Source organism: Clarias gariepinus, chromosome 14 (assembly GCF_024256425.1).
Source record: "Clarias gariepinus isolate MV-2021 ecotype Netherlands chromosome 14, CGAR_prim_01v2, whole genome shotgun sequence".
Taxonomy (NCBI): Eukaryota; Metazoa; Chordata; class Actinopteri; order Siluriformes; family Clariidae; genus Clarias; species Clarias gariepinus.
In genome coordinates this window covers 4,617,188-4,630,235 of record NC_071113.1, presented here as the reverse complement: position 1 = coordinate 4,630,235, position 13,048 = coordinate 4,617,188, and the positions used below count along the sequence as shown (strand labels likewise).

General features: G+C 38.3%; 1 protein-coding gene across 2 annotated transcripts in view; it reads left to right on the top strand.

The window, feature by feature from the left end:
* pemt (phosphatidylethanolamine N-methyltransferase) overlaps positions 1 to 13,048 on the top strand; it is a 36,080-nt gene that overhangs the window by 10,823 nt on the left and 12,209 nt on the right. For both annotated transcript variants that reach the window (XM_053511142.1, XM_053511141.1), the window contains exons 3-4: positions 3,661 to 3,776; positions 11,419 to 11,564. In XM_053511142.1, the coding sequence (XP_053367117.1) occupies positions 3,661 to 3,776; positions 11,419 to 11,564 (262 nt within the window). The remainder of the gene's footprint in view (positions 1 to 3,660; positions 3,777 to 11,418; positions 11,565 to 13,048) is intronic.

The window sequence follows — 13,048 nt, the reverse complement described above, 5'->3', positions numbered from 1 at the left end:
AGGGCGACATGGTGGCGTTGTGGTTAGCACTGTGGCCTCGGGCCTCCAGGGTTTGGGTTCGATTCCCGCCTCAGGGTGTGCATGGAGATTGCACAGAGACACAGAGCCGGTCTTTATCAGGAACCAGCAGCATTCTGGGAACTGTGTAGAGGAGATCTAATCTCACGAATGGAACTAGCAGGTAAAGAGTTACAATGAAGTGGATTTTGAGGTTATTTTGCATGTATGAGAATGTGAGTGAGGCTACTGAAGAAAGAAATGTCCAGTTTTTACTGATGATGAGTTACACAAAGATTCTTTAGCTGTGTGTCGTATGTCCCAGCAGAGGGCGCTCTTAGCTGGTGAGTAAATGAGTTGAGTTTGGACAAGGCTGTGTTTCAGATGTGTTTTCAGGTTAACTGGTCTGCACCAGTTAACCTGTTACCAGTTGTCCTTCCATGGTCGAGTTTTGGTATGGACTAACCACTGTCCCTTACATCCATGTGCCTACATATTTTCAACAACAGTCTTCAGCTGTCTTGTTTTGGTGATCTAGCACTGCCTCAGCTTTCTGTTCTTGGCTGACAGGAGTGTAGAACCCAACATGGTCTTTATCTGTCTGTAGCCCATCCTCCTTGTCATGTTTTCTGAGATGCTCATTCTCCATTGAGCCATTTTCTTAGTGGCTACAATTTAGTGCCTTTCGGAATGTGAACTCTAAAGGGCACTAGTGGCTCAGGTGGATCCGGGTTCGAGTCCTGCTGTTGGTGGGTTGTGACACCCCAAAATACACAGGTGCTGCATGCACTGCTGGTCCCAAGTCTGGTTAGAAAAATAAAAGGTTTGTTTCAGGAAGGGCATACGGCCAACACACACTTGTGATCCAGTAAGCTGTGTGTGGATTGGATGGTCCGCTGCGGTGACCTCTTGAAGGGAGGAGCTGAAAGACAGTTGGAATGTGGAGTTGGTTTTGTCGCTTTTAATATCTTGTTTCCCACATTTCAGTTTTTTTTGCTGTAGTGATGTATCTGTTTCTGAAGTATTTACATCCTTATGGAGAGCTGTTGCTATCTTGAGCCACGGCGAGTTTGTATTATTTATGTGTTTTTTGCCGCATGCTCTTTGAATGCCTTCTTAAAGCACATAATCAGGGGTAAACTGTATGACTTTCGGTGTGCACGATAGGTGGCATGACAGAGCTGGAAACATATTTCTCACTTCTGAGGAGAAGTCACACCGTTCAATTTTAATAAGTTACTCTTTCCTTTAAAAAGACATCAACCTGGTCGATTAAAATATCTCCTCATCCTATGGTAAATTGAATAGATTCTAGTATGGCTTCTAGAGGTATTGTAAATATAATTTATAAATCACTTGTGGTAGTATTCAAACATTCCTATTGAGGGTTTCTGGGAAAGAGAACTTAACACTGTGATTGACTGGGACAATGTTTAGAGAAATTGTCATGTTACCTCTAAAAACCCAGCTCACCAAATGATCCATTATAAGTTAATCTATAAGGCATATGCCACTCCTTGTTTATTATATAAAATGAAAAGAAAGTCTGACCCCTTTTGTCATCTGTGTAATAGCTCTAGTCTAGGTACATATATGCATCTGTTTTGGGACTGTCCCCAAATTGCCATGCTCTGGTCCTTGGTACAGGACTTATTGTCGGATCTTCTGAAAATTCAGATCCAAAAGGACCCATTGCTTTTTCTCTTGCTGGATGATTCGTCGTTGACATTATCTGTAGGTCAAAAAAGAATTCTGTCTGCGGTTCTCACTGCTGCCAAAAAGGTTATTCTAAAACTGCGCTTGGAACGATCGACCCCAGTGAGATTGACGTGGATGTCATACTTGCTGGACATTGCCCATTTGGAGTGTACCATAGCCAAAATACATGGTGCCACCAGAAAGATAATACGAACTTGGCTGGACCCTATTGACATTATATCAGAGGTCATAAAATGGTGAATGTGTTTATTTATTTATTTATTTATTTGGTTGATATTATTTTTATTATTATTATTATTATTATTATTATGTGTATGTATGTGTATGTATATATACATAAGTGTGTATGGGTATGTATGTATGTAGAATTTTTTTTTCCCTTATATGGGCAGATCTCGGGCTTTAATGTAAAAAGTTATAAACCAAAAATGCTTAATAAATAAAGAATCAAAAAAAAAAAAAAGACATCAACCTTTACACACAAGCAAACATGTATCCCCCCCCTCTCTCCGGCCCCGTCTTGCCATTTCTGAATCATATTTGTATTTATTATTATTATTATTATTATTATTATTATTTTACTATTATTTTATTATTTGTTTGCTGTAAGCTGCATTGAGTAAGTGGAGCTGGAGGAAGCGCTGTTCTTAGTTCACTGAGTCGATATGTTGGAGAGAGTAGATTGTGTGTGAAGTGTAAGAGCATATCTAAAGTACATACGGTATAGGCAGGGTGTTGAGTAACTTAATCACATATTGATATGTTGGAACACAACAGAAGTAGCTTGAAGTAAACATATGCAAACCAGGCCAGAGGTGTGTCATGAATGTGATTGCAGCATGTTCTGTTCCTCAGCCCCCCTGAGACCCTCAGAGCTCCAGCATGCATTAATTGGACTATAACAAAGCCAGAAAGCGCGCACACACACACACACACACACACACACACACACACACACACACACACACACACACACACACACACACACACACACACACACACATCACCTACACTGTAAAAATCTCCTTTAGCTCCTGGTTGATCCTTTTGTCCCAGATGAAAATAAATTTTTGGTTTCAACAAGATCATAACTGCTCATTATTTTTGTGTGTAGAGTAATGAGCGCACAAGAGCACTAAGGCACATTAACAAAACTAAGCAGGATTTAAAGACCATCATGACAAGGTGACGTGTAAATTAGCGGATTTAATTTTTGTCTCATTAAAAACGGTTTGTGTTAAAATCACTTTTATGGTTTTGAAGGTCTGGTTTTTACCTGTTTAAGATTGTGTGTGTGTTTTTTTTTTTTATTTTTATTTTTTTTTAAGGATTAGAATACAACAGCAGGGTCTCACACCAGTGAGCCCAGGATTATGATGTTTGGCTGATATGCAGTTCGAGCCCATTTTCAGTCTTAAAGCCTAATCGTGTTAAGTAACAGCTCTCCTTTTTTACACAACCACTTACTCTCTTTAATAGAACTGACAGCAACTTTGGATTTTTTTGGTTTGATATTTCAAGTACTTAAATGTGGACAGAATAAACTGACTTTGGAAGCAGCATGAGGATTAACCTGTTTCTTAATTCCACAAGACCTCGAATGACCAACACGCATCCTCTTCTCCTTTTTCTGCTGGTGATGAGCTCATTATTTAAAAATATATATGTTTGTTAAAAGGAGGCACAGTGGTGTAAAGGTTGGCGCAGTGTCCTCGCAGCTCACAGTAGGTTAATTGGAATTGCAAAGTAGCGAGCTTAAGCTTTGACCTAAATCCCCAGAGCCGGATAAAAAAAAACACATGCACTTTTAAAATTGCATGCATTAATCCATGTATGTATTAATAATCATATTTAATATTTTAGGTAACCTTTAAGGTCTTATTCAGTATCCTGCTGTGACCTTAACGCCACAGTTGCTCAGTGTTATTGATTGATCTATTTCAGGTTGCCAGATGGGAGCACAGAACACGGGCTCTGACACACATCTTTAAAAGCCCATATGTGGCCTGCTACTGCCTGGGCGCTGTCATTCTGCTCCTCAATGTTTACCGCAGTCACAGGTAATACAAATAACTCATTGAGTCAGGCATTTCTGGGGAATAGAAATATCCTTCAGAAAGGAAAATCAAACTGATACAGAAATCACTGAAGCGAAACCAGACACGGTCTTCTGCTGTTGTAGCCCATCTGCCTTAAGGTGCAGGGTTGGTTAGAATTAATTTTATAATAGGCTGGATTTCTGTCAGCTGAGTCAACACACATTGCCGTGCCATGTATTTATTTGTAGATGCTTTTTGAAATTGACTTAATGTTTGGCCCCCATACTTCTCATCTTCTTTGGTATGTTTTGGTATTTTCTGATTTAGTGAAATTTCTAAGGAATATTCTTATAGTTCCCTGTGAGATTAAGAGATTAAAAAGAAGATAAATAATGTAAGTAAAGTGTTGTGGCTTTTATAAGCTTCCAGAACATCTTCAGCACTGATAATTGATAAACTTCCCCTAATTGATTGATTGATTGATTTAATGAATCATGCAGGAAAAGGTAAATAAACTCAGCTGATTATGTGCCTTGGGTTAAAACTTTTAAAGGACTAAAATGCTAACAAGTATATTGTAGTCAACAAGTGTTCGCCCTATCATCCGGAGATCGCTGGTTCGATTCCCGGGTGATGCTGTAACCTTTCGCAGCCGGAGGTCTACAGAGAGCTGATTGGCCGAGCTCTCTCAGAGGGGAGGGATGAGAGGTACTTAGTGCTCCCACGTTAATCACGGCTCTATAGCCATTCAGAATTCTGTGAGCTCACTCTGTGAGCGAGTAGTTCGAAAAGATGGGGTCGGCTGGCGTCATGTGGTTCGGAGGAAACATGTGATAGTCTTCGGCCCTCCCAACTGAGTGGCAGTAGTAGCCTTAATGTGAAAGCCCTCTAGTGACGGGGAGGAATTGGACAAGACTAAATTAGGAAGAAAATTCGGGGAAAAAAAATAAAATAATATATATATAAATATAATTTATATTGTAGATTACAACAATATTAGATGCTTATCCTGGCTGTCAATATTAATGTGTTATTTGATTAAGCTAGAACGTTTGTCATGTTACTATTTTTTGAGGCAAATTAATCATATTACCCATAGGCACAGCGCAGTTACCCGGCTGTGTGTGGATAATAAGATGCCCAGGGAAACATCACCAGGTGCTAAACAGCAAATTTCATTATTAAATGCTTCTAGATGGAAATTTGGATAAAACCAAAGTCGTGCGCTCGAACTGCCTTCAAGATGAACTATTTTTACAAGAATGCATTAAATGAAAGACACTGAAAAAAGGCTCTTAAAATGAGGCAGTTGGCAGAAGCTAGTTTTATTGCACTTACTGAAGACCACTAGACATCAGTAAGTCACCATAACTACATTGGTAACAGCACATCTAATCTAATCACTGACAAATGGTAACTGCACTTATTCACTCTGGACGTCTTAAAATCACAAAAAACAAACAAAACATACAAAAACATTTTGCAACCACTAGCCAAGTTGAAAAGAGATAACAGACATGGTGACTGTATAATTACTGCTGCAACGGATTTACCATTCAAGAGATTTTAATTTAACATTTATTTAAGATATTATAAAATCGTAACTCTAACCAGTTTATGCATTTCTTTATTTCAACATTGCACATTTATAATAAAGTAAATATTAATATTTTTAAATTGTGATTAATTACAGACTATGATAAATCAGATAATTTTTTTAATCGATTGACAGCACTAATACTTGTACAACACAATATCTGAGTTACTAAAGAAAAAATATCTAATCATTTATGATTCTTAAGTTTCTCAATTTTATGAGCATCTGCAGGCGTCATCATAAGTGAAAACGCATCATGGCTGACCAGGACTGCAAAGTTGTTTGTTTATTAATAATTAATATTTTAACAATTGGTCCTTCTATATCCTTTTTTAGAGGAAAATGTTTCTTCGTTCTTGTTTTCAGTGATGTTTATATATAGCGCCTCTCTGTGTATTCCCCTCAGTGGCTTTGACCTTGTTGACAGGAGCTCATGCCTCTGTATCTGCGGGAGGATTTTGTATCAAGGGGGCAGTGAGGGAAAATTTCCATGGCAGGACAGCTGTTTAGCTCAATATACATAATTCAAGACAGATGAGGAACGTCTTTTGTATTTGTATGATTCTCTGACGTGAGCGGTCATGGGATTTGAGAAAAGGACAAATCATCAGGGAGTAAACAGAAGAGAGGAAAATCATTCCATTCTGCTGATGTACGGGAGGTCGTTGTGCGTAAATACCTTTAGGAAGGACGTAGTTTCAGTAGTATGTACGCTGCCTGGCCAGAAAAAAAGTCGCCATTTCAAAACTACTGCACAAAGCAAAGAAAACAACTAAGGAGATTTAAAACGAATGGAACTGGGTTAAGAATCCTTCAATACATTATTATATTATTATACGCCAACTCTTGGGAAAAAATGTAGTCGGGAAAATCATGATTGAAGATCACTTAAACACATAAACAACAAAAAGTTTATTATTAAAATATTAACACAGCTATATCTAATAGTAAAAGTATGAGCATTTCCATACAATGCGATGAGAACTTGAGGGAAGCAGTTACATGAAGCGATTCAACTGCGGTATGGAAATGAAGATGTCTCATGGCACTTTTGGAGGATGCATCAGTACAGGCGAACCAGAGGGAACATACAGAGATGGGGCAATATATGAGGGAAATATCGTGCTGCATGAGCCTCCTGTCTCGTTACCATAGCAACCAATGTTCCATGATGCTCAATGATGTGAACGGAGCCAAATCCGATCTGATCACTTTAATAGAACGGTGTGGATAGTCAGTCCTAAAGATCAGATTTGTTAAACAAATCAGATTTGCCTGCAGTTGGGACAGGGCCCTGAAATGCCACACCCTATTTTGATATCATGTATCTAAATGTAATTTTTGCACATAGTTTGGCGATTTGAAGAAACTTTTACCTCTCAAACCTCCTAAGTGTGTTGGGCATAAAATATCTCTTTTACTCACTCATCGTCTCTACCGCTTTATCCTGTATACAGGGTCGTCGGGGGACTAGAGCCTATTCCATGAGACCTTGGGCCACGGGGTGCCAATCCATCACAGGGCACACATGCAAACACACATGCTCATTTACACACTACGGGGCAATATAAGAACACCATTCAGATTAATATTAAGTCTTTGGACTGTGCGGGGAAACCCACCAAGCATGGGGAGAACATGCAAACTTGCGGGAATCGAACCCGTAACCCTGGAGGTGGGGTATAAATACCCCAAATATAATCTCTATAAATATAGATATTTGTTTATATAAAGCCATTGCTCGATTAATAAAGGCAGTGTACAGATCTCCTCTAAATGTTGAATAAGGGAACAGCTAAGGGAATTTGGGGTTGGTGTCAGATCATATTCATACCCAATAAAACAGAAGGTCAAGAATGTGGATTTTATAAAATCTTGAAATTCATGGAAACATGCCTCATTTACATTTTTCCACATTTTACATATAAATGGAAACTTATTCACGACCCACATCCCAGTGTAATTCTGAGTCATTTGTGCATGCATAATGTCTTAATGTTTTCATGTGTCATTAGATGGGCTTTGAGTGCTATATTATATTTCAAAGCCTCTGCACTGAAGTGGGATTTTATAATTTATAGAAAGATGATGCACTGAAGCTATTCATAGCACTGACTCTCAGTGGAATGATACGCTCAGACTTGGACATCATTCAGTCATGCATGGTAGGCTCCGCTCATGGTTTGTTTTGTGTAACAATTGTCGTGTTGTCTTATTTTTTTTCCCATCTAATGGCTATGGATAGCATTTGTAAGCTCTTCCAAGCAGTTCATACCAGGTGTGTGATGGTCAGAGTTGCACTCGTGTTTGATTATGATGTATATTTTCACTTGAAATTTTTTGATAATCATTTAATTATGCAAATCTTTATGCAGAAAGACTATAGCGCTATAGCAATACAGCCCATTGTATCATTTTATTTGATAAAAGCCTTTAAAGAAACTGTGTGTCTTTTTCACAAGTCATTGGTTCCTACATTCAGCAGTAAGCAAAAGCTGGACTATTCCCCCTTAGTCCTTAGTTAGGGGTTTGTTTCTGATGGCCAATGAGTGGTGGTCTGAGTCATTACACTGTGCTGAATCTATTACCTACAGTACACACCGATACACATGGCTAGTATGATGTGTACATACAGTGCACTCAAGCTAAAGATATCTTTTATAGTTGAGAAGTTTGCATGTTTTTCCCGTGCTTGGTGGGTTTTCTCCGGGTACTCCGCATCTTGGGTGCAAGCCGGAGTTCAGTTCCTTTCGGCCCGGTCCGGTTGCTCGTAAATGCTTTGCATGCTGAGGCAAATTTCTTGACGACATCAGTCAGCACCTGCACCACGGGGAATTCATAGCAGTGCTAGCAATATAGTAGCTGCTAAAACAAAACAGATAAAATGATGTGTCTGGCTGTCTTCCTTCTTCCAAACCTTGAATATCGATGTCCACATGCGTGTCAGATGTGTCCACATTACAGTCAGATAAAAGTCACTTGTAATTACGAATGTGAACCGTCATGACATGCAAATCCGATCTGACCAAAACATTTAAATTGAACATTGTAGCTTGTAACATGATACTGTTACTCCTTTATTTTTATCATAACCTAATATGTAGCATTAATAATAATAATAATAATAATAATAATAATAATAAACATTAATAGTAAACATTACTGTACCAGCTGTACCTTTTAGAAGACATTCCTCAGTGTAACACATTATGTGGTCTGGTCAGTTTTTTACTTCCCCTCAGAGCACAATCAGCTGTTGCCAGTTGCATGAAACATTTTCCTTTCCTTCACTCACTTTTATTTTTCTCCTGCCTTTTGATTTAATCCATTAAAGCTCCCTTGACGTCAAACTCGCCTTCTTTGTCAAAGTCTTTTTTTTCTCCCTATACTTTTCACGTTTAGATAATTTTTTTAAATTGAAAGGAAATTTCTGCCCCTTCTAAAGTTATAAGCCTGGGAAAAATAAGATTATGAAACACTGGTAGTTGTAAGACTCTAATGGTTGTGTAACATTTCATTTTCTTTATTGCTTAAAAGCATATAACAGTATGACTAATTTTTAATGCATCATGACCCTGTATCTGAAAACTGTATGAAAATCATAAACTGTCTGAGATGGACGATAACATATATCAGTCTTATGTAGAGCTGCACAATTTGTAAAAGAAAAAAATGCCAGTGATTATTTTGACACGTATTGTGATTTAAACTGTAATATTTAACTGTTAAATGCAACAATTTATGTTCAAACTTTTTTATCTACACTAACAACAGATAATCGGACAGCTGAGGTCATTAAGATTGTGCCTACCAATATTTATTTATCACCTCAAAATTATAAAAAAAAAAACTTAATTATTGACAAACTCCCAGTTATGTATAGTATATATACTCAGCAAAAACAGAAACGTCCTCTGACTTTCAACTGTTTTTACTTTTAGTAAACTTAATGTGTAAATATTTGTATGAACACTATATATAAGAGTCAACACTATAAGACATAAACTAAAAATGTTTCACAATGGGTCCATGAATGAAGGGAGGCTCAAAATCAAAAGTACCAGTCAGTATCTGCTTGAAGTCCTGCAGTGCATCTCCTCCTCATGGACTGCCTATTGCGGACAGTCTGAGCACTGATGGAGGGATTGTGTGTTCCTGGTGTGACTCGGGCAGTTGTTGTGGCCATCCTGTACCTGTCACGCAGGTGTGATATTCGGATGTACCGATCCTGTGCGGGTGTTGTTACACGTGGTCTTCCACTGCGAGGATGATCAGCTGTCCTTCCTGTCTCCCTGTAGTGCCGTCTTAGGCGTCTCACGGTGCGGACATGGCGATTTATTGCCCTAGCCACATCAGCAGTCCTCATGCCTCCCTGCAGCATGCCTAATGCACGTTCACGCAGATGAGCAGGGACCCTGGGCATCTTTCTTTGGGTGTTTTTCACAGTCAGTAGACAAGACTCTTTAGTGTCCTGCGTTTTTAGAACTGTGACCTTAAATGCCTACTTTCTGTAAGCTGTTAAGGTCTTAACGACCATTCCACAGGTGCATGTTAATTAATTGATTATGGTTAATAGAACATGCATGGAAAACATTGTTTAAACCTTTTACAATGAAGATCTGTAAAGTTATTTGGATTTTTACAACATTATTGTTGAAATACACAGTCCTGAAAAAGGGACGTTTCTTTTTTTGCTGAGTATATTACCTGTAAATTAAATTGTGACCTTTTGCGAATAAATAATTGCACAGGTCCATACTGCGATAGATTTGCATGTGATTAAATGTGCAGCACTAGTCATATGTTACGTACTCACTTGAGACCACTAGGTAGCATGAATGATAAAAATAAAGAAAAGAATAATAAACGACTAAAGATGGGGCAGGGGTAGCTCAGTGGTTAAGGCATTGGACTACGGTTCGGAAGATCCCAGGTTCAAACCCCACAACCACCAAGTTGCCACTGTTGGGCCCTTGAGCAAGGCCCTTAACCCTCAACTGCTCAAATGTATAATGAGATTTAAAAAAAAAAAATGTAAGTCGCTCTGGATAAGAGCGTCTGCCAAATGCCTAAATGTAAATGTAAAGAAAGCTAACAAATAATTAGAATAATAATGAGGGGTGTTTATCTTTCTTTGTTAATCAAAGCATTTATCATGAATTTGTCATCAGTATTCTCCTCCCCAGTTGTTTTAAATACCATTAGGTGTACTATTAGAGGTGTGAATATCAATTAACGGACAAATGAACTAATATTCTAGTAGACAGACGTGTTTAAAAGTTTACTTTTTTAAAAGTGAGCTAATTGTTTCCAAAGGCCTGCTGAGAGGGTTTTTGTTCTGTCCTTATGTGGAAATGCCAGTGGACCGTTCCTCATTATTCTCCATTCAGCTCCGTGGTAACAACATCGTCCCAAATGATGCCTAACACACTTGGATCTGCAATAAAATTCAGTTTTCTCTGTTGGCTTTAATGTTGCTTCATAGTTCCCTGCACATGACAAACTCATTCTCTGATTGTTCTTTGCAACAGTTGGAGTATTGAGTGAAAAAGCACTTCTCTACAATTTTCAAATACACAAAATTCATAACAAACTGGTTAGAAGAAACAGATTATGCAGTTTTTTGATATTTCAAACATTAACAAATGTTAAATTAAAATCTCTCACATGGGACCGACACTGCAATCAAAGGCTGGGCAGTATGGGGTGTGGCAACCCACCGCCAGCAGGGCTCAGACAGGTATCCTCAGACCCAAAAATCAACAACCTAGAGCCTTAGCCACCTGAGCCACCACCCCCACATTTTTCGTTTAATGTATTTTTGTAAAAATAGTTCCCCTTGAAAGCAGCTGGAGCATATGGCTTTGCGTTTAAGAATAGAAATTAGTTAAAATTTCTAGATTAATCACATGCGTTAATGCTTTAATATTGACATGCCAACACGAGCAATTTAAGAGTGCATAGAGGGAGCTCGCAAGCGCTTGGTGTGACCTTTATGACATGTGTGTTTCTTCTTTTGTGTTGCCTTATAGTCTGCTGTAAAATCTGCATCATCTCCTCTGTTAGTTTTGCAGTTGCAATGGAGAGCCAACCTAAGATGGAGCTGCTGGACCGAGTGCAGGTGTATTATCTGGGTGCATCTCTTATGCTCGTTGGCTCGCTTTTTGTTATCAGTAGTTTCCTGGCCCTGGGCTTCACTGGGACTTTCCTCGGTAAGTACTGCAACTCCTCTTCTCTGTCAACTCATGCAAGTTTATTCTCATATTCATCTCATTTTTCAGACTGTCTTAGAGATAATAATAAAGCAGATATTCATGTACCTTCTTTTAATCAAACATTCACTTACAGTATTGGTGATGGTGATTATTTTTTATTATTTTGCCAAGTCTTTAATAGTTGCCCTTAAAAGTTACCCCGCCCTCAGGGTTGTGCTGTTAGAACATGCAGTCAGCATTTTTTGGATTACTGGAAGCAAGTGCTAGGCTTCTGAAAACCTCCAGATGAAAGGCAAAACTTTTAGTTGGTTGTGTTAATTCAAATTTTTTGTGAATGAATGCAGTTTTCTCAAGATTATTCTAAAGGGACATAGAAGGGGAAAATGTATGGGAAATTTTTTTTGGGAAATAATGTAAAACCTCTTTGAGATTTCATTTTAAAAAACTTTGCAAGGTTTTTTGATTAGCTTGCAATTCACACTCATTAAAACGCATCCATCTTTGCCAGTTTTTCACTCTTTGAGTTTTGGAATATGGCCGTACTATCAGGAAAGCCAACTCCACAAATAGACACTCTAGCTCTATAATATCCATTGTCCCAAAGAGCGATCTTTATGCTACCTAAAAAGTAGGCTTTTTTTCTTTTTTTGATCATATATACCTGTATACCTAATTTTCTCCAGTTTAAGACAGTACATCACTTCCCTTATCCAGTGGCTAAATGTTGGTGGATCAGGGTCTTTCCATTTAGTCAAGATTAATCTCCTAGCCAAAAGGGAACAGAAGGCCAATATTTTAATTTCCCTTTGGATAAAACTGGTATTTTCTGGATGCACCCCAAACAATGCAACAAATGGAGTTGGCTCTACTATCTCTCCAAATACTCCAGAAAAAGTCTCAAGAATATTGGTCCAGAACATGTAGAGTCTTGGACAAGTCCAGAACATATGCAGCAGAGTTGCAGGAGCCTGTCTGCATCTGTCACACGTGGTGTCTAAATCAGTTTTAATCTTAGAGAGTCTGACTTTTGACCAATGTAGACGATGCACAATCTTAAATTGTATTACAGCAAAAAGTAGGCTTTTTTTCTGACGAGTCTCACTGACAAGTGGTTTTATTATGGACACACAGCTGTTTAGTCCTAGTCCTGTGAATTCTCATCACATTGTGTGTGTGTGTGTGTGTGTGTGTGTGTGTGGAAACGCTCTTACTATTAAACATAGATCAGTTTTTACTGTTGATTTCTTTTTAAATCATGCAGTGTGAAGTGTGAAATCATGAAGTGCTCTTAACCCAGTTCCAGGAATTTCAAATCTCATTAGATTTATTTATTTATTCAGGTTTCTGCAGGGAAATACTTTGACTGTACTGAAACCGAACTTTTTTGGCCAGGCACATACAGTATATTAAACCATATTCAATATATATATTCTTTGGTCATGATGATCATATTTCTCAGACGGTGGAATGATGTTCTAGGA